The sequence below is a fragment of the Hyperolius riggenbachi genome, chromosome 7 (genome assembly GCF_040937935.1).
Source record: "Hyperolius riggenbachi isolate aHypRig1 chromosome 7, aHypRig1.pri, whole genome shotgun sequence".
Classification (NCBI taxonomy): domain Eukaryota; kingdom Metazoa; phylum Chordata; class Amphibia; order Anura; family Hyperoliidae; genus Hyperolius; species Hyperolius riggenbachi.
Genome location: NC_090652.1, coordinates 78,284,984 through 78,311,250, shown reverse-complemented (window position 1 = coordinate 78,311,250; position 26,267 = coordinate 78,284,984). Strand labels below are relative to the sequence as shown.

At 45.9% G+C, this 26,267-nt stretch overlaps 1 protein-coding gene across 1 annotated transcript; it reads left to right on the top strand.

Annotated features, from left to right (window-relative positions):
- Nucleotides 1-1,859: 1,859 nt before the first annotated feature.
- Nucleotides 1,860-24,432, top strand: LOC137526074 (uncharacterized). Its single transcript, XM_068247288.1, has 4 exons — nt 1,860-2,175; nt 6,692-6,874; nt 14,476-14,574; nt 24,302-24,432. Exons 1-4 carry the CDS (start codon nt 1,908-1,910, stop codon nt 24,430-24,432), a joined length of 681 nt encoding a protein of 226 aa, XP_068103389.1. The 5' UTR covers nt 1,860-1,907.
- Nucleotides 24,433-26,267: the final 1,835 nt, after the last annotated feature.

The window sequence follows — 26,267 nt, the reverse complement described above, 5'->3', positions numbered from 1 at the left end:
AAGAGTAGGAGTATAGAAATTAAATTGAAATTACTATAAAAATGATACATTAACTCAGTATGAATCTACGTCCAGCAGGTGGTGCTGTAGCTCTGACTGGACGTAGATTCCACTATGCAGTAAATCGTGCGTTACAACCGATCTTGTCGCTTTGCACCCACCACAATTCGCTTGCACTGCCATCTATAGGATGGCAGAGCTCTGTGAGACGGTCAGGAGCCGCTTTCATTGGCTCCTGACCATGTGATCACTGAGCACTAATCACATTGGCTCCCATTAATAAACAGTGCCAGGAGAAGATGAAAGCGTCATAGAGATCGCAGAAAGAGGAGCCTACGGCTATGGGGCAGCATTGTGACCGGCAAGAACGGCGGGTATGTGTGGTGCCGGCGATTCATCGGGGAGCGGCGTTTTACTGTACCAGCAGTCTCTGGTCCTTAAGGGGGCAAAAACTGCTCGAACTGAAGTGGTTAAAAAAGGATCCAATATGTCTTTGTTCCTTTTTTTTTTTCTTTTATAATTTTTACTCTAAATAGAGTTTTAATTTAACATTGTGTAATCAAAATATAGGGAATCAGAAATTAACCACTGACTTGTTCTGAGAGTAGAGGCCTGCACGGGTCTAATTTTTCAGACCTGCACCCGACCCGCAACCTGCTTTCTGGTGAATTTGATACCTGCCACCCACTTTTTCCATTTTCTTCTAAAATAGATATTTAATGTTTAATTTGGTAGCTGTAAAGCAGGGGTGTTGCTATGGTCCTAGGAGATCCGGGACACCCATGGGCACCAGGTGGGGGTAACCTGATGGGCAAAAATGGCCATGCAGGGAGGGGCGTGGCTGTGGGTGGGGCCAAATGTACATTAACTTAGCAGAGGTGTAACCTGATGAGAATGGGCCTGCCCAGTACAGGTACAGAGTAAAAGCTTACACTGTACATACTGGAGGTAGCAGGGATTAGCCCATACTCAATAAATTGTTACCAGTGAACGAAGCCTTCAATTCAAGTGTAACCCTCTGTATAACGGGAGAATGCTGGTTTGTAAATCATTTTAATTAATAATTTTTAATACATTTTAAGTAATAATTTTTGTAAGTTTTGCCCACAATGTAATAGGCAACATGTGTGAGTATTGCCCAGGAGGTGGAGCCCAACATTAATGGACTCCAAAAGCCTCGACATAGTAAGTGGGGAGTGATTAATGTGAATTGGAAAAGCCCTGCCCACCCTCTGCATATTTATTTGATGAATTTGTGTTTGAGCTGTAAATTGGCTAATTTGGAAGCTGGCGATATGTAGTAAAACATTCACTGTTTGCCTATTCATTTTAATTGAAACAGACACAACTCTAATAACAGCCATTTATGGCTCCAGAAATGTAATAACTCACCTGTCTGCCTGGTACCATTTGTCTAGTGTTTGAGTGATTGTGGCAGTGTTAAGAAAATAGACTGCAATGTTTCAGGGTTTGCCTAAATAACCTGCACTAATTTGTTTTATTTTCCCAAATAGTACTTGTCGGCCGGGGCACAGGAAAAAACATTCGAAAAAATCCAAAAGTTTAGTTATTTTTACAAAAAAAAAAAAAAAATTCAATCAATAACTGCCCCTCTGGCAAACATTTAGCTTTTTGTGGTGAGAACAATATGTCCAGTTTAGCCACCTTATCTGCATTATAAATTGTCCATTAGACTTCATAATGTTCTTAAAAATATGCTTGATCAAAGGGAACATTTTGTCTACAGGTTTGTTTTAATTTGAAATATCTAACTTCTGTATGATTTTTTTTTTTTTACTAACGTGTAGTTTTACTTTTTTCTGCCAGCCTGCTGTTAAAATTTGAGTCAGAGTAGAACTAATTCAGTTTCCACCCTACAAGCAAGATTGGCATCCCAGAAAAACATTATGCCATACTACACTATCGGCATTGTTTCAAGGTCCGCAAAAGATAATTATCAATGGCTAATAGATCACTTGCAAAAGTCTGATATTGGAAAATGGTTAACTGTGTGCAGTGTCTATGGCTCCAAGGATCACCATTTATTCTACTCAGATATCCAACGTTGCCAGTTTGCTATTCTCTACCACACAAGGAATCAAGGACAAATTTTCATTACTGATGTTGCGGGTGCCCTGTATGAGAATGAGCTGAAAGCCCTGAGTAACCATCTCGGTAAGTACATAGAAAACGTTTTCTTATTTAGTTTTGCACTCTTTACCGCCCAAGGCCGCTGTCACCAGCCACCCCTTCAGTATGGGTAGCGAGATGACCCCTCCCCCTTCCCTCTAGTATAGGTAGCCTGGCGACCCCCCACCCCAGGATAGGTAGCCAGATGACCCCCCCCCTTTCACTCCATTATAGGTAGCCAGATTACTCCCTTAATCCCTCCTTTTCCCACTCCCCCCTTTCAGTATAGGTAGCCAGTTCGCCTTCCCACCACAGCGGCTATCAGTGTCACTCATTTCTCCATTCTTCTCCAGTGCAGAAGCTTCCTCTTCCTTTCCATCTCAAATGCTGCCCAAGTCCATAGCCGCCGGCCACAATGCAAAAGTGCACAGAGAGCATGGTGGCTGCTGCACAGGCGGCTGTAATAGCAATAATATTAATAATGTAATAGATCAGAGCTGAGGAGCTAGTTGGAGGCTCAGTTTGACCCTACCCTGTCCTATTTTGGGTCTCCTCCATTGTGTGACTTCAAGCACTAGTACTTCAATTAAACAGGGGAGTCACTGGTCACAAGACCCTGCCTATCTTACAGTGTGATTTTAGTGGCATATACTGTGTAACAAACAAGTTTTGCAAAACTCACGTGTCCTTATGTCAGCGATACTTATTCCTTATAGCGTGTCCACATGAAGTGTTTATATTAGTAACCCAGGTTACTTACTTTAAAAGAATTAGCAATCTGTGCTTAAATTAATATTTATGCAGTCTATTGACAGTAAATACTCAATCCTTTCTAAATATCTGGTCAACCTGGTTAAGCTCTACCTATGAAAGCCACATCATGCTCCAACTGGGAAAAGGCCTCCTCTGACTATTATTAGTCTGCCTACTACATTTAGCTCAACGACCTTGGTTACTCCAAATCCCTAGTCCAGTGTAGTTAACGTATCTTTAGATAGTCAAAGTTCATTATGTTACTATCCTCTTTGTTTTTTTCTTAACTATTTTGTTTCATCCAGCTTCTTTATGCTTAAAGTAGAGCTGAAAGGAAGAAAAATACAACTTGTATACGTACCTGGGGCTTTCTCCAGCTCCTTCCATGCTGATCAGTCCCTCACCATCATCCTCCGCCGTCTGCAGCCTTTGCAGTTCGGTAACTTTGGGAGTTGGGGCTTACTGGGCCTGCATGGCCCAGCCTGTCGCCTTGAGTGTTCTGAGCTTGTGGAGTACTACTGCGCAGGCACAGAACACTCCCAGCCACGGGAGCGCTGCACAGGAGCGTGCGTGGCGGAACTGCGCCTGCGCTCACTGGCAAAATTACTGGTGTGGATTGCAGAGGCTGCAGGTGGTGGAGGAGGACAGCAAAGGACCGATCAGCATGAAGGGGGCTGGAGGAAGCCCCAGGTATGTATAAAACTTTGATTTTTATTCCTCTCATGTATACTTTAGGCATTAGAATTCCTCCCATTCCTGTAGACTTAGAATGGAGTTCTATGATTTTTTTTTTTTTTACCTATTTTTTTTACCTATTCTACTCCAAGATGGATATTTCTTGATACCACTTTTCTATTGTAGCATTGTTGGCAAAATATATATTTGCACTAACAAAGATTTTTGCTCAGCCCAAAGCTATTTTTTTCAGCTGTGGCTGACATTAAACATTGTAATTGGCAGGCATCAACTCAAATGCCTACCACCATCAAGATAGAGAACATATGCCCCTGGCCTTAACTGGTGGACCAGGACATGGGAAAGGCATGGCATTGTGAGAAAATGTGCCCTATGGCTGCCCTATCTCAATACAAGCACTAAACACACACTTCCATAGTCCCAAAGTGTGAGTGCACATGCATATCTAGGACACTTATTAATATCAGAGACTTAGAATTAAGAGTGGACGCCTGGATGCACAAGCAGCAGAAAAAGAGCAACCCACAGGTGTAATTAATCTTTCCTCTTATCAGGTTACTGAAGCTGAAATGTCAGTACTCTCCAAAGGCCTGTCATTCTGCCCTGCGAGACCCATAGACAGGATTGCACTCTGTGGAGATATGGAGGAATTTTTCAGAAAGCTTCGACTCAAGGAACACTACCCTGATAAGGAAGCCTGTGATACAACGGATAATGGACGAAAACGCACCAGATCTAAAAAGAAGAAAAAAAAGATGGACCCCCAAAGAAGGAGAAAACCCGGCCCTGGATAAATACATCAACAAATTTAGATGCAAAATCTCTGACAGGATCCTGAGTAAAAGAAAGACACTGGCCCAGAACGTAACACCACAGGAGCGACAGGCCATCAGATCCCTTAAGGAGAATAAGGACATTATTATTAAACCAGCGGATAAAGGTGGTGCCATAGTCATAATGAACACCAGTGACTACATCCAGGAGGCACAAAGACAATTATCCAACACCGCTCACTATGCCAAATTACAGGGGGACCCCACAAAAGGCTACAGGATGGCACTCAATAGGATGGTTAACAGATTGCCTGCAAACATCAGACTACATGTAAGGACCCTTATCCCTGAAGAGCCTAGAACAGCCTGCTTTTACATGCTTCCCAAGATCCACAAAGAGGGAAACCCAGGCAGGCCCATAATCTCAGGGAGCGGAACTTTTACAGAGAACATCTCAGGGTGGCTGGAAAACATCTTGAAACATCTTGTCTGTAAAAGACCCAGCTACATACAGGATACCACCCACCTCCTGAACAAACTGACAGCCATCGGCCCAGTACCTGAGGGAACCATACTGGCCACGATGGATGTGGAGTCCATGTACATTCCCCATGATGATGGTATTGCGGCCTGCCATAAATATCTTCAGGGTCAGGGCATACCTGTAAAGCCTATTGCTGGACTGATCAAATTCATTCTCACTCATAATTATTTCACTTTTGGACAGGACCTCTATTTACTGCAGATGGGCGTGGCAATGAGTTTGCGATTCGCACCACAGTATGCAAATCTCTTCATGGCCAAAATCGAAGAGAAATACCTCAATGCATGTGGCATAAAACCCTTGGCCTACTTCCGCTTCATTGATGATATTTTAATCATCTGGTCCGCAAGTGAGGATGATCTTCTCCAGTTCCACAGGAACTTCAAAGCCTTCCATCCTACAATCAAATTGAAACTTACCTACTCTCACACAGAGATTAACTTTCTGGACACCACCATATACATCAGGGGTAACAACATACAAACCTCTGTGTATCGCAAACCTACAGACCGTCCCACATACCTAAGATATTACAGTTTTCATCCTAAGCACATTAAGAACTCTATCATTTACAGCCAAGCAATAAGGTACAACCGGATTTGTTCTGACAGGATGGACAGAGACAAGCACCTGGATCGCCTTAAGAACACTTTCATTAAACAAGGTTACAGTCCTCTTATGGCTGAGCCCCAAAACAGGAAAGCCAGCAATATCCCAAGGACTGAACTCCTGAAATATAAGCAAAACCACAAAGAGGAACGTGTCCCTTTGGTTGTCACCTACAACCCACACCTGGAAATCTTAAGGAGGATTGCTAAGGAACTACATCCCATTTTACACAAGGATCACAGACTGAGAACGATATTCCCTAAACCTCCACTCTTGTCATATCGGCAACCACACAATCTAAAACGGTTGATTGTCAGGAGTTATTTGAATAGACCTCAACAAAACGGAACATCACCCTGCCGACAAAAAATATGTGGGACCCGCAGACACATTTACTCCACTGACAGGGTAACGATACCAGGTTCACAACAGGGGTACAGAGTACAAGGCACATTTTCCTGTGGTTCCACCAATCTGGTATATCTGATCATGTGTGCTAAATGCCCCAATGTTATGGAAACTGGACAAACTCTGCGCAAACGTATGAATGGACACAGGCACACTATTAATGATACCAAATCTGGACTCCCAGTTGCTACACACTTTCGGTCCAATAGACACAGCATGGATGATCTTCGTGTCACTGCCCTGAAGGGTGGCTTCAAAACGTCAAATGATCGATTAATAGCAGAAACAAAATTTATAAAGTGGTTCAAAGCTGTGCAGAACGGTTTGAATAAGGACAACAACTTTCTATATTGGTATGAGATTGATGATATTTGAACTTTCTCAGCCATTATAGCTGAACTTGTGAACTAAGAATTTCCGATACCTCTGTGTCAGTCCAACTCCCAGGTCTGTGAGCAGGTGTTTAACAAGGATCCTTATCTTAGCTAATAACCTCTAACCCCAGGTCGATGGTCTGTGTGAATTAAGGCATCTTAAGGACATGTATTTATGCTTGAAAAAATATCTGTTTTCCCTTTTGATGTTGCATGTATAAAGCTGTCTGTACCACCAGTTTGCAAACTAACAGGATATAAGCCAGACGAAAGCTGCAAGGCCGAAAGCTTGCTTATTTTTATTCATTTTTAGTTAACCAATAAATGGTATCATCCTGGTTTAAAACTTCTTATTAATAGTTATAATTCTCTAAAAAAAAGTTTTTGCTTTCTTTTGGTTTCAGGATGCCAAAATGTCCTTGTCGTGCTTGATAATATGACTGACTGTAGCTCTATAGAGAGAGAGAGAATACTGGAAAGTCAATCAAGCCTACAGTCGCTGACTAGAGATCTATTCCTGTTCAGGGAGGATGTGAAAGACCAAGGAACCCTATCAAAAATAACAGACATCATTCAGCGGAGGCTCAGTAAGTTGTCATTAGCTGTGTTTCATCCATGAACTGTCTTATACAGTATGTGTTACCAGTGTTCAGTTGTGGAGGTGGAGACTAGTGCCACAATGCAGCCAACAGAATCTGTTTTAGACAGAGGAGAGGCACAGACACATATTGGCACAATGCAATGACATGCAAACTAGAAAATAGACAAACCCATAGGCTGACATACTGGACAGGAACAAGTATATTTTATCTAGACATACTAATTCTACCTATAGTTATAAACATTAACCGGTTATAAACAGAGGAGAGCTGAGCTGATGTCCAACTTTAATATGAGCATTTGGGCCCTTAATCTTCTTAGAATATAACAATAATGTGAGAGCTCCCTCTAGTATAGGGGTGTCAAACTAAAATACAAAGTGGGCCAAAATTGTAAACTGGGACCAAGTCATGGGCCAACCTCAATGTCTACTGGCCACCTTCCTCCCTCATAAAGTTCCCTGGTGTTTAATGCTCCCCCTCCAACCCCTATACAGTTTCCTGCTCTCTTGATGTCCTCCAACCCCTATACAGTTTCCTGCTCTCCAGTTGTCCTCCATCCCCTATACAGTTTCTTGGTGTTCAGTGCTTTCCACCTCTCTCCCCCACCTGGCTTCCCAGGTGATCTAGGGCTTCACCTCCAGTATAGCTTCCCTGGTAGTCTAGAGTGGGCCAAACATATTTGAATATTTCCTTTGGTTTCCTTGTTGGTGGTGTAGTGAATATCACATTTCCGAATGAACGCTAATTTTCAAAATCAAGTAAATGACTTCACTGCACTCGCCTCAGAATAATAGGCCAAAAAAGAGAAACAAAGCTGGTATAACGTAAAACTGTATTATAACTCATGCTATGACAATCTTCAGAGCATGTGCTCTTAACAACAATAGTCAGCTTAATATATAACTGCATTCACACCCAGAATTAACAGGATTGATGAGTCCTATTGGATAAAGCGCGTTGGGCGGAGCCAGGGCAGACGGCATCCATCTAGGAAGTTGCTGAGTTTGCCTATCTTGCGCTGCCCGGGGGTGTGGGATTTCACTAGCAGGACTCCATCGAGATTAGCCTCTTAGTGCCTGGGAGACCAAGTGTGCAATACTCCATTCCAGCCTTACCAATTATGCATCTTTGGATTAAATGCTTTATCTTCTTGGAAAGTGGTCTTCCATTACTCTTGTGGTGGTTGCTGGATGTCAGCCCCAAAAACGCTAGATCCACCTGGCAGAGCCAGGCCGAGGCATAGGCTGGAGAGGCTCCAGCCTCAGGGCGCAGTGTAGGAGGGGGCGCACAATTCATTCAGCTGTCATTGCTAATTGTGTATGAAGCAGAAAGAAATAAGAAAAGGGGATACATAGCAGTGACTGCAAGCCAGATAACTAGATATTAAGGTGTTGGGGAGGTTGTGGGCCCTGTGGCCCTCTTAGTCTAATAGCAATCAGTGTGTGACGGCTGGGGTGGGAGGGATGGAGGAGCGCACTTTGGTGTCTCAGCCTTGGGTGCTGGAGGACCTTGTCCCGGCTCTGCCACCTGGTCTATGAGGTGGCAACAGTTCGGTGAGCCTCAGTCCTGTTGATGCTGGGTGGGAATGCAGTTATATTAAGCTAGCTATTGTTAACAGCGCATGCTCTGAAGATTGTCATAGCATGGCTGAAGTTATACAGTTTTACGCTATGCCAGCTTTGGTTCACAGTGCTTTCACAGCAAGTCGATCATGATTGAAATACAATGCAATAGCGATCACTCAAAAAACAAAAATGCAGCATGCTGCGTGTTTGCTTTTAGCGCTAATTGCTAAATGCCATATAGTTAACATTGCGCTAGCGATCACCAGTGATTTGGCGGTTAACAGTAAACAACCACTAATCACTTAAGTGTGAATGGGCTCTAAATCACAATCAGTCTATTAGCAAAGCAATCAAAAGCACACATATCTCACAAAAATCTCAAGTTTCACTAGAGATTTGCACTTGTACAGTAACAGCATCAGAATCAGAATCATTTATTTCTACAAGCACAAATGGGTTGTTGTATCAGGTATGGTTTTGGCTCATACAGGTTCCGAAAGGAACGGGGGATAATGTGCAAAGGCAGAGAGCCGAGGCTGCTAAACTAGGTCGTCACCAGTCGCACTTGGCAATGATCTGCCATCCCTAAGGAGACATGGGGGGGGGGGGGGGTTGAGGACAGAGGAAGGTTGTGGTTGAGCAGTGATGACCCAGTTATTCATGGCTGTTGCTGTTAAGGATCCCAATGGCTGACATTTGGTGGTGTTGGCTAAGGTGTTCCAGTTCAGAAGGTGCAGTAGTGTTCATTCCTGTTGTGGGTCCCGACTCCTGGGCAGAATTTGGTAGGGCTGGTCAGGATAGTCTGACTGTCACAGAAGCATCCAGCTGCAGCTGCATTTTCTCCCAGTTTAGTGGCTGGCATCATGGAGCCGATAGACGGAGCCGTGTTTTTCCACACAATATAGGGTTTTTTAACACTGCTACAAAGCACATACTACTTATAGTAGGTTAACAATAAATATAGGCAAAGATAAATAACTCAAAAATGTATCTTTTAGAAGGTATTTGCACAATCATAGTTTAAAGAGGAACTCCAGTAAAAATAATGTTATAAAAAAAGTGCTTCATTTTTACAATAATTATGTAGAAATGATTTAGTCTGTGTTTGCCCATTGTAAAATCTTTTAAATCCCTGATTTACATTCTGACATTTATCACGTGGTGACATTTTTACTGCTGGCAGGTGATGTAGCTGCCGCTTGCTTTTTTTTAGCAGTTGGAAACAGCTGTAAAAAGCTATTTCAGCTACTGATTGGGACAAAGTTCAATTCTTGGTCATGGTTTCTCTTTAAGTGTTAGTAATTATGAGTAAGCATGCATCAACATTTTTTTTTATGTATCTTTACCAAGTGTTGCAACATCACCCGAAGAAAAGGGGACTCCATCAATCCTCCATAGGGGAAAACACCTGGCTACACAATCCATCATGTCTGTTGGTCTCAGCAAAGTCCCAGAGTCCAGGCGTTTTCCCAGCTCAATTATACTCCTTGAACAATAACACACGCAAGCGCATACAGTATACGGTCACTTTCATAGGCTCGTGATCACAGTACAAACCTTTGATATCTGCTTCTGCGCAATACAACACAGCTGCGAGTGGAAACCTCGTGCACAGGCCATGGCTTCGGCCTTCATAAACCAGATAAAACCAGTTAGAATAAAATAAAGGTGGAACTGCAATGTAAAAACATGTTATGATTATCTTAAGTTACCTTGAGTTTAACTCCATAGCTCAACTGGAACTTTATAGATCAAATGGGATGTGAACAGCAATCTAATCCATACATACAGTCCATACAGTCCATACATGTCACATGTATATCACAAGCCAGCATCCAGCAAGGCCAAAGGTTTCCCAATCAGCGCAGTGTCTTCCTACCTCAGTGGAGCCCTGATCTCCTAGTAGATTTAGGTCCACCACTGCTACCCTACTAGTGATCTCCTAGTAGGGTAGCAGTGGTGGACTTCACAAGGCCTGTACTTGCACAGACAATAGACCCAAGCAGCGGCAAGGTGGAGAAAAAAAAATCAAGGTCCCGGATATTGAATCAGTCTGACAACCTCTCACAGCACTAGTCAACTCAGCAAGGAAGTAGTCTTAAAATGGCAACCGCCTTATTTAGCTTATTCCTATTGGTTGCTAGGGACTCTGCCAGGACACTGGGATTGGTCACATTTCCGTAGTTACTCAAACTTTGAGTACACCCATAATTGACATTACAAATTCCTATCACTTACAAACTTCCCATTTTGAGTCTTAAGTGCCATTTCCGATCGGTGATTATCATAGCTGGATTTGTGGCAAGGCCGCAAAGGCCATGGCCTAGGGCACATCAGAGCAAGGGGTGCCCTAGTATTTAAGCAGTTACTTGCTTGATATGCCAGCAGCCACATATAATCATTGTGGCTTCTGGCTGCAAAACTGACGGGCCTCAGAGTTGCGAGCGAGTGGCTACCAAGGTGCTGGTGCTTGCAGGAGCTCCCTGCTGATGTCAATCATTCTTTGCCTTAGGCTTACTGGGATCTGAGGGGGGTTGTGCAATCTGAGGTGCCGCTGTGCCACAATACTCCTGTGCCTAGTGGTGCAGTCATAGTGGAGGATCAGGAAGCTCTGTGCCCGCTGCAAGCATGACTCGCCTATCACCTTCGCTCAAGCACTGAAGACTGCTTTATCTACCCCTCCATAGCAGGCAGCTTTACTTGTGATCTTTAGTTGGCGCCTCTGTCTCATCATGTGACGCGTCGGGATGTTACTGTTAATCATATGATGAGAGAGGCGCCAACTGGAGATCACAAGTAGAGTGGCTAGGGAGGGGGAGATAAAGCAAGCTTTGGCGCTGGAGTGGATCCTGAGCATGGACAGGTGAGTCATGCTTGCAGTGGGCATGGAGCTTCCTGATCCTCCACTACGGTATGACTGCACCACGTGGCACAGCAGTATTGAAGCGCAGTGGCACCTCAGATTCTCCCACCTCCCTCAGATGCTGGTAAGTCTAAGGCAACGGAGGTTTGACTTCAGCGGAAGGGTGGGGGGAGTCACCTACCTACAACTGTGACTGGTTGTCAGGGTTAATGAATTAGACTTGCCCTGAACATTAAGTTTGAGCTCTTGTGATGCAACTATCATTGTATTTGAATAGCTTCCTAAAAGAATACAGTATTATTCACAAGTATAGTTATGTAAGCTGACAGTTCATAAAGAGCAGGTTCTAAAGTTTGAGCCACTTCATGACTCTGAGGAGCCATCTAGCTACCTATACTAAAAGTGGGAGGAGGAGTCATCTTGCTACCTATATTGAACAGGACTCATCTACCTAGATACAGCAATGTGTACGTTGCGGGGGTGGGGGGATGATGTTGGTCAGGGGGCGGCGGATAATAGTGGGCCTTGGGTGGTAAAAAGTTCAAATCCGGACCTGGTGATTATGGTAATTTGTATTACTGAGTTACTATAAGATAGTTCTAGCTGTAATGGTTCTGTAGTGGTGGCCTGATGGGAGGAGGTTGAAGTAACAGCTGCTAGTGTGTGAGTAGTCATTCAGTTGTTTTCTGGCCCTGGCCCATTTTATCGTAAATAAGCTAACAATGCCAAATTAACTTAGTTTTGATATTTCTTTTCTTATCTAGTTTTCATTCGTTTTTCACTTGTAAATATAGAACAACGTTTATAAAATCAGAGTGTAGTTTAGGCTTGGGTTACTTTACATAACCCTTTCAGGAGTCTACTGGAATGGACAGGTGGGAAAGATTTTTAATTTACTCTAAGGACCCGTTTCCACTAGCGCGGAAACCGGGCCGAATTCATAGTAGATGGCGCTGCCGGCTGAATCGCTTACCTTAGTGATTTGGCCGACATTGCCATCAGATTCAATACAGGAGGCTGCAAATCTCATAGCTGTGCATGCACGGCTTCTGGGATTCGTCAGCGTTCCGGCTGACCAGGAAGTACCACCACGCGTCTCGCAGCCGCGTGCGGTGGCTAGTGGAAACGGGCCCTAAGTAAAATGTGGATCCCTTTTCCTTACCCTTTTTACTCCAAAAGCACAATAAATGTAAATTCCTTTATGATTTTATCAGTTTTATGACCTTTTAAAATGTAATGAAAAGGACAGAAAAGCATAAGAAACTAAACTGAATTTGAAAAAAATAATTTTAGACACTGAGTTTATAAGTGTGAATTAACAGATGTAATTGTAAAGTCAGAGTGATGGAAATATAATTGTTTTCATATACTGAACCAAATTAAGCACATACGAGCTATTAAAAAAAAGAAGATAATCAATAAATTACTGCTAGGTCCTCACTCGGATCTGAATTGAAATGAAGGATTTTTTTAAATTATTTTTTTATTTGACCTTGTGAAAAAAAGATTCAGCCCATAAAATTAAATAATGCAGATGGTAATAGTTTGCTAAATGTAATTGTGCCTTCTTAAAACATGTATTTTAGATAATTGAGCTGTAAGTAAACAACTGTAGTTTCCCATGATGCATCACTCCCAAATATTCAAATCATATTTTTATGCCCTTGAAAACGAGGCTTCCGGAACTGCTGGTGTCTAGTAAGCCGGTAGCTAAAACATTTTACCAAGTCACACCAATCTGTAAAATGTATTAGGCACAGGCTCACTATACACCAACTCACTTCACTATGCAGCAGTGGTTTTTGGATCTGCAGCTTTGCTTTCAAGGGTATAAAGAGAGGATCTGCATATTTGAAAGTGATGTATCATGGGGAACCACAGTTGCTTACTTATAGCTCAATTATCACAAATACCTTCTGTTTTAAGAAGGCAAAATTACATTTAGCATTGCTTTTAGATGGCTTTTTGGTTTCTTTAACCACTAGCCCACCACATCACGCCGAAGGGCGTGGCCGCTGCGGCAGCACCAGGACCGCCTAACGCCAATTGGCGTAAGATCATGTGGGCGTGTTTTGCAGGAGATCCCGCACGCTGATGAATCTCCGCTTGAATGACAGAGCTCTGCTCCATCATCCGCCTCCCAGCCGCGATCACCGATACGAGACTGTTAAGCGGCGAAACCGTTGTCTATTTACATAGCACAGTGCTGAGATCTATGACAACGCTGTACGGGGGACAGCCATGTGACACGGCTTTCCCCCTGGGATGCACAAGAGCCATCAGCTCTCATTGGCTGAAGCCTATGACAGCCGGTCAATGTGATAGGCTGGCTAGGGGAGGGAGGGCTGGGAAAATTAATTATAAAAAAAATCACTTATTTATTAAAAAGAAAACAATAATATTTTTTAAAAAATAAACAAACATCCTGGGAGCAATTACAGCCCACCAACAGAAAGCTCTGTTAGTGGGCAGAAAAGGGGGTGGAGGGAATCACTATTTGTGCTGACATGTACGGCCCTGCAGCGTGCCCTTAAAACTGCAGTGGCCTAATTAGTGAGAAATGCCCGGTGTCTGGGGGGGGGGGGGGGGGGGGTAAAGCTTGTGGTCCTAAAGTGGTTGAGCTCTTCATACCTTCTAGGTGGTTCTGGGTCACCTTGAGCTGTCTGGATATTTCTTAGTACTGGTCCAAGCCTAGTCCCATGTCAATCAATGCCATGCACTGATGTGGACTAAAATGTTTGAAACAGGCTGTGGGATTGCTGTGGCTCTGTAAAATGTATACATACCATACACCAGTGATTGTGGATATGCAGCCTTGATTTCAAGGGCATAAAGAGATGATATGCATATTTGGAAGTGATGCATCATGGGAAACCACAGTTGCTCTGTTGGAGCCTAATTATCACAAATACTCAATGTTTAAAGAAGGCACTATTACATTTAGCATTGCTTTTTAGAAATGGCTTTTGGTCTCTGTAAGCCCTTTATACCTTCCTGCTGGTTCTGGATCACCATAACCTGTCTGGGTATTTCTATGGTAAAACTTTTTCTCACAGTAGATGCTGATGTATGCATACAGTTTTCAGGCACCTGTGCTGTGCTGTACAGTCACTCCGCTTTTTTAATTTTTTTTTTCTTTATGTTTTTTTTTTTTACAGTATTTAAAGGTGTGGATGATGACTGTAAACCAGCCCCTGAAAAGGGAGCCCCGGGAGCTCCAGCAGCAGAAAACATTCAAAACAAGATTCCACTGGAAGGTAGTTACCTTTCATAGTAGTAAAGCAATTTGTGTTAGTATAACCTGACATGATAATCACACATATGTGTTCATATCTATCTATCTCAGATCTGCACACGAGCTTCTTTTATCCTCTTCTACAATTACCTCCTCACATTCACGTGTACAAGACTTCTCACAAGCCTCACCCCTCCTCTAGAATGCCCTTCCACAGCACATCCGCCACTCTCCCACCTTTAAAATCTTTAAACGCTCCCTCAAAACCCACCTTTTCCAACAAGCATATTCTCTAGCTTAGGCCATGCACCCACTAAATAACCTAATTGTGCACTGCCTGTACATATACTGTATACTTCCCCACCTCTTGTTTCCACCTCATTCCTTTAGATTGTAAGCTTGCAAGGGCAGGGCTCTCACCCTTTTGTGTCATGGAATGTTATTAATTTAAATGCTTGCACACTGTTAGACATTTATACATTTTAGTCATCATGTTAAATTTGCAATTGTAATTAGCAGTGCTGTATCTTGTATCAGTGTTCATATTTGATGTATATCATTGTCTGTATCATTATGTATCCCTTGTTTGTTTTCTTATGTTGTACAGTGCCACAGAATATGCTGGTGCTTTATAAATAAATAATAATAATTACTATCTATCTATCTATCTATCTATCTATCTATCTATCTATCTATCCATCCATCCATCTATCCATCCATCCATCCATCTTTCACATATATCACTTGTCGCAGTATTTAAGTGATCAAGAAGTGTGAATTTTCAGTTTATTGAAGTCTTATTGTCACTATGGGAAAACATGCTAATATGGAATTATGGTCTGGGACAGCATACAATGAAAATGTATATTATAACTGGCTGCGCCACTCCTATTCAATAAAGTCCATAAATACCAGTGGTGCTCACCGCCAGGTCGTGATCACGCTTACGCGTGGATTCACGACCATTTTGACGCATTCCGCCTCGGACACGCTAAGCCGTGAATAGATTTTCAACCACGAAAATCTACTTCGGCTTCGCGTGAATGCGGACAGAAATCCGCATTCACGCTCGTGAAACCCGGGGCTGAAGTCGTGGTTTGCGGAAATGCGTCAAACTATGCGGAAGTGACACATTGCAGGCCAATCAGAGTGCCCCAGCCAGGCCCTAGCAACCAATCACAGGAGGGGAGCTATGCCCTCCCCTCCTGAATATAAAGCGGCGGCCATGATGGAAAAGCTCTGTCCTTGCTACTAGACTGTGGTGCTGAGAGGATTATCTCCAGGCCATTGTTGTTTGAGCAAGTGCATTTATTGTGTTAAAAACAAAGCGTTTTTTTTGCTAACACTGCTCTTATACTGTACACAGTTAGCTAGTCAGTGAGTGATTGCTGTAGTTAGTTGTAGTCAGTGTAGTGTAGTGGGAGTGTGGGAGTCTAGTGATTATTTAACTGTGTGTAGTACTGTGCAGGCAGGTTCAGTTTTGCAGTGTAGTGGGAGTGGGGATTATCTGTGTGTAGAGTGCAGGCAGGCAGGTTAGTGCAGCTGCAGTGTTCACTTGTATATTCCAGTGACAGTTATACACTTGTACTATTTGCAGGCAGCCAGTCACACCGCCGGCGCCGCCACTCTCTGCCAGTGCTGTTCATTCATTCTGTCAGTGACCTTGTGCCGTGCCCAGTGCCCACTGCTCGCTCGCTCGCTGGCATATGAGCATCTCATTACACAGTGTGACATCCTTGTGTGCCCACTGCATCCTTCAGTGACCTAGTTGTATATCCAGTGCCCACTGCTGTGCCCACTGCATCCTTCAGTGACCTTGTACTGTGGCCACTGCATCCTTCAGTGACCTAGTTGTATATCCAGTGCCCACTGCTGTGCCCACTGCATCCTTCAGTGACCTTGTACTGTGGCCACTGCATCCTTCAGTGACCTAGTTGTATATCCAGTGCCCACTGCTGTGCCCACTGCATCCTTCAGTGACCTTGTACTGTGGCCACTGCATCCTTCAGTGACCTTGTACTGTGCCCACTGCATCCTTCAGTGACCTTGTACTGTGGCCACTGCATCCTTCAGTGACCTTGTACTGTGCCCACTGCATCCTTCAGTGACCTTGTACTGTGGCCACTGCATCCTTCAGTGACCTAGTTGTATATCCAGTGCCCACTGCATCCTTCAGTGACCTTGTACTGTGGCCACTGCATCCTTCAGTGACCTAGTTGTATATCCAGTGCCCACTGCTGTGCCCACTGCATCCTTCAGTGACCTTGTACTGTGCCCACTGCATCCTTCAGTGACCTTGTACTGTGCCCACTGCATCCTTCAGTGACCTTGTACTGTGCCCACTGCATCCTTCAGTGACCTAGTTGTATATCCAGTGCCCACTGCTGTGCCCACTGCATCCTTCAGTGACCTTGTACTGTGGCCACTGCATCCTTCAGTGACCTAGTTGTATATCCAGTGCCCACTGCTGTGCCCACTGCATCCTTCAGTGACCTTGTACTGTGCCCACTGCATCCTTCAGTGACCTTGTGCTGTGCCCACTGCATCCTTCAGTGGCCTTGTACTGTGCCCACTGCATCCAGTGATTCATTACTAGCAACATGTCTGGCAGGGTTTCGCGGGGTGAGAGGAAAGGGAGTTCAATTGCCTCAGCCACTTCTGGGACTGCTCCACGTCCAGGGAGAGGACGCCCAGCTGTACGTGGTCGTGATGCAGCAGAAAAGGGGGCAGCAAAGCCTGGGCCGAGTCAGCGGACGCCATTGTCCAAATATTTTAAAGTTTCTGGTCCCCGTGTGGTGGTTGAGCAAATGGAACCTGACGTACTCATGGACATCATGACTTCCTCCCAGACCTCTACTGTGAGCACCACTCCAAGCAGTAGCAGCAGCAGCCAACATCCCACGCTTGTTGTGACATCCACCCCAGCACCCACTGGTCAGCAGCCCTCCCAGGATGACAGCGTTCTGTCCCTCAGTCCGGCATCTGGGAACCTGCTGATGCAAGAAGCACAGGACTTACTGGGGACTGATGTGGCAGAGATTGAGATCGGGCCACAATCACAAGCGTTGTTGAGTTCTGGTGATGAAGAAGAGGGGTCTGTGTCTGAGGATGTAGGGACAGAAGAGGAGGCGGGGGAGTCAGAGGAAGAGCTGGATTATGATGATGCTGCTGATGATGACGTTGTGGACCCTAACTATGTGCAGCCTGCTGAGTCCGTGGAAGAATGGTCAGAGCAGGATGACGAGTCACCTCGGCCTAGGCAAGGATATCGCCATATGTCAGGCAGGGGCAGGGGCATCGGCAGCAGTGGGCGTGGAGGAAGTAGACAGGACACTGCTTCAGCCGGCACCACCACCATGCAACCCCCGGCAACTACTACCACACATTGCTCCGCTGCACCCTCTGCTAGTGGGGGCCGCAGTAAATTAAAGTCACCAGTGTGGGATTGCTTTGAGGAATGTACTGATGACAAAAGGTATGCGGTGTGCAGGTTATGCAGCAAAAGATTGAGCCGTGGGAAAAGTCTGAGCAAGATGGGTACCTCATCCCTCCAGGGCCACCTGAGAAGCCGCCACTGCCGCGAGTATGCGGACTTTAAGAGGAAGCAGGCACTGCTGGCAGGGGTTCCTGAGAGCAGAAGGCCCACCAGCGCAGCAGCATCCTCCCTCCCTCAGGGTCGTGAATCCCCCACAGCAGCAGCAGTAGTAGCACGCAAGCGCTCTTCCACCTCGGCTGCTCAGGACACAGACATTGAGGCTGGCAGCCAGTGTTCGTCTCTCTCCTCTGCCTCCCCTGCATCCCAGCGTCGTCAGACCCTGCTGAGCGACACCTTTCAGGGTCTGACCAAGCCTCTGCCTCCAAGCCACAGGCGGATCCGCAAACTAAATGGCTTGCTGGCCCGGGCCATGGCATCACAGCTGCTTCCCTACTCCCTGGTGCAGGAGGGGAGCGCCATGCGGACGCTGCTCCAATTTGGCATCCCCGAGTGGCAAGTCCCCAGTCGCCACTATTTCAGCAGGAGCGCGATCCCAGCACTCCACAAGTTTGCGGTGGAAAACGTGGCCCGTTCCCTGGACTACTCTGTGGGCAAGCGGGTCCACGTGACCATGGACTCGTGGAGTAGCAGATTTGGGACAGGTCGCTACCTGTCCTTTACGGCCCACTGGGTGACACTGATGGAAGGGAGGGAGGACAAGAGCGCATCAGCCCAGCTAGTGGTGCCACCACGCGGGATCAGGGGGGATGCAGAAGGGTCCTGTCACGACACTCCCTCAGCACCCGGAAAGCAAGCCCGCCTCGGCAGCAGCAGCGCCAAGCCTCGGCACTGCCAAGCCCTTTTAAAATTGGTGACCCTGGGGAAGGAGAGGCTTACGGCCACCAACGTCCTGGCCGCCCTCAGGAAGCAGGAGCGGAGGTGGCTGACCCCCAGAGGCCTGGAAGTGGGGTATGTGGCAGCCGATAACGGGGCCAACCTGGTGGCAGCAGTGCAGCAGGGAAACCTCCAGCACATCCCCTGCTTGGCCCACGTGCTCAATCTTGTGGTGAAGCGCTTCTTGCGCACCTACCAGGGGATGAGCGAGCTGCTGCAGGATGCCCGGGCGGTGGTACGCTTTTTCCACCTGTCAGCCACTGCCTCTGCACTCTTGTCCACCTTACAGCAGCAGTATGGAAGGCCACAACACCGGATGATCATCGACATGCCAGTTCGCTGGAAGTCGACTCTGGCCATGTTGGAGCGGCTGTGTCAGCACAGGCTGGCTCTTAGGGCCTACATGCTAGACCCAAGTGTCCCCAGCAACCAGCAAGTCCCCATGATTACTGCCACTCAGTGGACACTGATGCAGCAAGTATGCCTGGTGCTGAGTCCCTTCCTGGAGGCAACCAAGATGGTCAGTGAGGAGCGGGCCTCTGTGTGCCAGTGGGTGCCCTTGGTTTGTCTACTGGAGCAGGCAATGGACAATTTAATTGAGCGTGGGGATGAAGCCCTGAGGCAGTTGGAAGAACAGGAGCAGATGGCAGCACAGTCCAGCTCAGAGGAGGGCTCACAGCAGGTAGTGGAAGAGTTGGAGGTCCCTAACCTGAATGAGGAGGAGGAGGAGGAGCAGAGTGCAGCAGGCGTTGTACGTGGATGGCGGTTTGAGGAGGACAACGACATGGCACAGGAAGAGGACAGGCATGCGTTATGGGACAATGGCGAGGACGAGGAAGATCTTGCTGGCAGGGCCCACTTGTTTCCCATGGCTGTGCACATGTTGCGCTGCCTTCGCAGGGACCCCCGGGTGATCCAGATGCGTTCAAGGGAGGACATCTGGATTACCTTGATGCTTGATCCCCGTCTGAAGGGGAAGCTGGGAGACTTAATGACGCCATCCACCACCGAGCAACGCACAAGGGAGTTGAAGGAGGCCCTTGTGCGCAGACTACTGGAAGCATTCCCCCAGCATTCCACCCCCACTGTAACTGCTCTGCCAAGCCAGCAAGAGGTGCCTGCCATTGCCACTAGCAGCACAACAACAACCACCAGCAGCAGCAGCAGCAGCAACTGGCGCCCCGGAGACCTGAAGAGCCTAAGCAAGAGCCTGTATGCAGTGCAGCAGCCCAGAACAGAGGTGCCTGCCACAGCATCCACCACCAACCAGCACAAGCAACGACTGACCACCATGGTGTCTGACTATATGGGGTCATCCAGCGGGCTCAATGACACCGACAGCCCCGTGGACCCCTTGGAGTACTGGGTCAAGAGACTGGACATCTGGAGCGAGCTTTCCCAGTACGCCCTGGAACTCCTATCCTGCCCTCCTTCCAGTGTCCTCTCAGAGAGATGCTTTAGTGCGGCCGGTGGCGTGGTCACAGAGAAGCGCTCTCGACTCTCCCACGCCTCTGTGGACAAACTCACCTTCCTGAAAATCAACCAGGCTTGGGTGGAAGGTGAGTTCCTGGCCCCTATTGTCGGACACAGGGGGACATGAAGTGGCTGCTGCATGTGCTGTTGTTAACTATGCCTGCCTTTATAAAGACATTTACTACCTGCCTAGTGCCTACCTTGGTTAATTTTTTGGTGTTATGGTACTACTACCAGTACATTGCCATGGTCCTCCTTCTGAGCTGCTGAACTGACCGCCTGCTTTGTCCTCCTGACTCAGTCGCTACTACACTCTGCGTTCACACTGCCCGGGTCGCCGGGTGCATTTAATTTTTTGGCCAGCACTATGACGCTGTGCTACTTCTACTGTGCTGCTGCTGCTGAACTGACCGCCCGCTTTGTCCTCCTGACTCAGTCGCTACTACACTCTGCGTTCACACTGCCCGGGTCGCCGGGTGCATTTAATTTTTTGGCCAGCACTATGACGCTGTGCTACTACTACTGTGCTGCTGCTGCTGAACTGACCGCCCGCTTTGTCCTCCTGACTTAGTCGCTACTACACTCTGCGTTCACACTGCCCGGGTCGCCGGGTGCATTTAATTTTTTGGCCAGCACTATGACGCTGTGCTACTACTACTGTGCTGCTGCTGCTGCTGAACTGACCGCCCGCTTTGTCCTCCTGACTCAGTCGCTACTACACTCTGCGTTCACACTGCCCAGGTCGCCGGGTGCATTTAATTTTTTGGCCAGCACTATGACGCTGTGCTACTACTACTGTGCTGCTGCTGCTGAACTGACCGCCCGCTTTGTCCTCCTGACTCAGTCGCTACTACACTCTGCGTTCACGCTGCCCGGGTCGCCGGGTGCATTTAATTTTTTGGCCAGCACTATGACGCTGTGCTACTACTACTGTGCTGCTGCTGCTGAACTGACCGCCCGCTTTGTCCTCCTGACTCAGTCGCTACTACATTCTGCGTTCACACTGCCCGGGTCGCCGGGTGCATTTAATTTTTTGGCCAGCACTATGACGCTGTGCTACTACTACTGTGCTGCTGCTGCTGAACTGACCGCCCGCTTTGTCCTCCTGACTCAGTCGCTACTACACTCTGCGTTCACACTGCCCGGGTCACCGGGTGCATTTAATTTTTTGGCCAGCACTATGACGCTGTGCTGCTACTACTACCACCAGTATGTTGCCGTGGTCCTTCTGTGCTGCTGAACTGACCGCCCGCATAGTCCTTCTCCTGACTCAGTCGCTACCACCACTGCACTCTGCGTATACACTGCCCGTGTCCACTGACAACTCTGCTGCGATGTCATTGCTAATTGCTGCAAAAAAAAAAAAAAATACAAAAACCTCTCTGAAGCCTTTTTGCCGTCAGCCACTCATCCTCCTCCAGCGGTACCTTCGCCGCCAAGTGCCATTGGAACTCGCCTTAACCTCTTTGACTGCTTAACGCGTATATCCCTTTTTAAAACCACTTATTACCAATTAATAGCCCCATTTAAAGTGTTGATTTCACTTTAAAATCCATTTTCTCTAGAAAAAAAATTTTTGGGGGAATTTTTTATGTTGAAGTTATGTTGCCCCTTATCACCTCGATAATCCATGCTATTTGGGGGACTGTAGCATGTATGGGGGCTTTGTTATTAACGTTAAAAGAAAATCCGCCTCCGGGCGTGAATCCGCGCGTGATTACGCCATTCACGGGAAAAAATCCGCGTGGCTGCGTGGACGTGGACGAAAATCCGCAATGCGGCGGGGCCGAATGCGGATTTTTTTTTTGCAACCACGCGGATTTCCAAATTCGTGGGTAAGGCACATCCGAGCATCACTGATAAATACCAGAGTCCTTATAGCATGAGTTAATACAACAGGGTTCACTGTGGGGGTATCCTCAGTTTGAAGCAGATATGTATAATGATTCCACTGTGCACTCCTTAGTAACCTATAACAGAAAAAACACTCCACATCGCGTAATCCGGTTTCCAAAATTACAATCCTTGTTTCACCCACATGTGTGAACAAAAGTGCCAAGATTCGTGCACCCTCCACCAACATCAAAGGGGCTCACCAGATTCTAGCCACCTTGGTTTTCAGGTTGATCTCAGGCTCAGCACTGTGTCTCACCAGGCCCTCAGTGAATCACAACCTCAAGTTCAGTAGAAAAATGCATTTATTCTTCATAAAAAAACTTTAAAACAAAACACAATAAAAACTCCTCATTGTGCAGTATGTAAGCACATTCAGATTCCACACCTGCGCTTCTCGCGCCAATAGCCTACTTACAGACTAGAAGGAAGAAGTAAGCTTATCTAGACGGCAATGCTGATTGTCTGGAGCCCGCATACGGCTTCCCGGCGGCGTCCCGCTCTGCAGAAGGTCCCCGTTATTGCCAAGCTTCCCCACGAGTTGCTACAGCGTTCCCGTCATGAACTTCCGCACGTGATGACGTCACGCGCACTGGCTCCGCGGAGTGTTTTTTCTGTTATAGGCTACTAAGGAGTGCGCAGTGGAATCATTATACACATATACAATGAAAATGTGTTTTTTTTTCTTATTTATTGCCCATATAGTTATCCTACTTGTTGGTGTTTCAAGGTAATTCTATTTGCGTAAAAATCACAAATCTCCCCTGCTCAGAGTCTAGCCCAGCGCTGCTATCACATGATTATTATTTCATCAAGTTCATTCAGAAAGTTCCTCAGTGAGGAAAATGATTTATCCTCTGCTTTGCTTATAAAGCAACTTTTTACACTTCAGTAATTGTTTTGCGATTGTTGTACAGCCGTATGGCAAGAGTCCCAAAAGGTCAAACCGCTGTGGTCCGACCATACAGTGAGGCATACTTTTCTGGTTACCCTCAAACAGTGCACTCAGCGCACTGCAGCTCTTGCAACACCATGACAGGACCCACTGCACTGTGCTACACCAAGATCAATGGTATAGCCCAGCAGGGCTTCCACAGCTTCTGCAGTGGGATGCAGCGAGTCTGTGTGATGCAATGGAATGGATCGCAGTCAGGGTTGCTCGTAAACTACGCTAGCGCGAATCTACGCATCGTAGTCCGCAACTACGCATCATAGTTCATAGACGAAGTTTAAAAACATTGCGTACATATTTCCGCGTAGTCGTAGTACCGTCATTCGAAGCTACGCGTAGTTGATGTATGTATTGGGAAGTCAACTACGCGTGCGGTAACTGCGTCTATCATTGCGCATGCGCAGAAATATTATTGCCCTTCTATACGTATACAATTCCGCATTGGAAGGTGGAATGTACGCATATATTAGTTCATCTATGCCCATATTTAGTGGATTATTGCAGAATTTTTTCCGCATAAGGCCATAAGCGTCCGCATACACTACGCTTCGCACTATGCAAAGCTTCCGTATTTTAACGCGTAGTCTACAAAATGCAAACGTAGCGAAGTTTCTGATTTCAAAAACCGTAGTTTGCGAAGCGTAATTGCATAGAACTATGCGTAGTTCCAGCGTAGCGAAGTTGGCTGAGTACAACCATCCCTGGAATGTGAAATGGCGCTTACTGAATCCTGCACAGAAAAACTCTGTTATGTTTGTGTTACCTTATTAATTGCAATCATTGATGAAAGGACTATCCTGGGTCAGTGGAGGTTAGAAAACTCATATTTCACCCTTGGAATACTGAGAAGAGTTCCTGCATCCCCAGTTCCTGAAAACATCACAAACACAGGCTAAATTCATGCAAGTTTTCAGAGGACACGGTAACACATCAAATATTTGATAAGTCCACTTGATGAGTTCACTTGTTAATGTACTATAGATAGATGTTTTTATTTATGTTTCCTAGCAAGTGTCCCTTAACGTTATAAGCATCTGGGTAACCTTTATTTTTTCTTCACAGGACTTAAAGCTTTGCTTGAAGATTTTCAACAAAAAATGGGATTGGAAGATAAAGACATCAAAAAGAATCGGATTAAGCTTCCTTTAGTAGGCAAGTTTCCTTACAGAAAGTCAGGAAGCACTTTCAATTAATGTAAACTAACATAATTAACAAAAATCAACACTGATTATATAAAATCTACCCACGTGGCAAAAAAAAAAAAAAAGCTTTCCATTTCCCCCCCCCCAAAAAAAGTGGTGAAAGACAACTGTAAAACACATTTCAAGAAGCACTGTAGTGACATATACAGTAGTACAATGCAGTAAATCCTTCAGGATACCCATTTTTGTTTTTCCTGGTTTCAGCATCAGAAATACTACGTATAGCTATACATTGCTGTATACTGATAAGTATCCCTGCTCTACTAGTGATGTTTAGCCTAGGCTGTTTAACTACTTTAAGACCGCTCCACGCCCATGGGCGTGGCCGCGGCAGCAGCCCCAGGACCGCCTAATGTCAATCGGCGTCAAGTCATTGGGTTGCACTTTGCAGGAGATCGTGCGTGCATCTCCTGCTCGGGAGCGGAGCTCCGCCCCCTCTTCAGTCTCCGAGCAGCAATTGCCGCTCGGAAGGCTGTTAGACGTAAACGCCGTCTATTTACATGTACAGCGCTGCGATGGGCAGCAGCGCTGTACTGGGGTGTGACACGGCTGTCCCCTCCATAGGCTGGACAGTAATCGGCTGTCATAGGCTGAAGCCTATGACAGCTGATCACCCTGATTGGCTGGCGGTGGGTGGAGCAGGGGAGCAAAAATTAAAAAAGTGCTATTTTTATTCAAAAACAAAGGAAATAAATATTTATATATAAAAAAATAAACAAATGTGCAGAGATCAGACCCCACCTACAGAGAGCACTGTTGGTGGGTGGAAAAGGGGGGGGGGGGGAATCACTCGTGTTCTGTGTTGTATGGTCCTGCAGCTTGGCCTTAAAGCTGCAGTGGCCAATTAAGGAAAAAACAGGCTGGTCTTTCTCATGGTTAATTATGCAGAATTCTGCTCCCAGAGCATTCTGATAGATCAAGTTTTTTTTTTTTTTTTTTTTTACTAGCTTTAAGTTCGCATTCCCAGTGGCACATTGTGGGGCTGCGTTATAAAGTCTTAATGCACTGCAATGCTAATCCTATGGGCCGTTCACAGTGCGACGTTAAAGTTGCATTGAAAATGTTGCATTGTGGTAACTTACTGCTTGCAGTGCGTTACCTCTTAACGCAGACACGTTGCAACTTTAACGTCACATTAAAATGCCACGTCCCACTGTGAATATGCCCTTAAACTTTAGGTCAACAAACATTCCACCTAGATCATCTGACAGGACTAAGGATGTCACACAACCTGCTATAAATGAACAGACATTGTTTGCTATGAACTGTCCTCCATTATGAACTGACCGCCATTGAAAACCACAGACCATCACTATACACGATATATAGGATTAAAGGTTACCATAACAGCTATGTATCCAAGCAAGGAATACAAAAGTAATATCAGTAGTATTTATCCAGACACAGTGTACTATATTGTAGTGCTCACTCAACCTGAATAAATGGACCAGCCATCATTAGTGAACAATTTACAAATTAGGCCAGTTATCATCATTAAGAGGATAGATGTACTTCTGAGGAACGGAAAAGAGAAACAAAAAAAACAACAGGAAAACAGTAGGTGTAGAGTTAGAGAGAAGAAAACGGGGTTGGAAATAGGAGCAAGAATGGAAAGGAGAGAAAACTACAAGACAGAGCAAGGGGAGGGGAGGAGAGAAGGAAAGGGAGAAGTATTTCACCACACCACTCTCTAAAATCCAGGAAAAATTCACTTTTTTGATGAATCACAAACCTCAACTAGTCATTGTCCAAAAGATGAGGAGTAGGGGATGAGCAATCAAATTCTGAACTCCAATTTTGCATCGGAATTTGACATTTCAAATCTA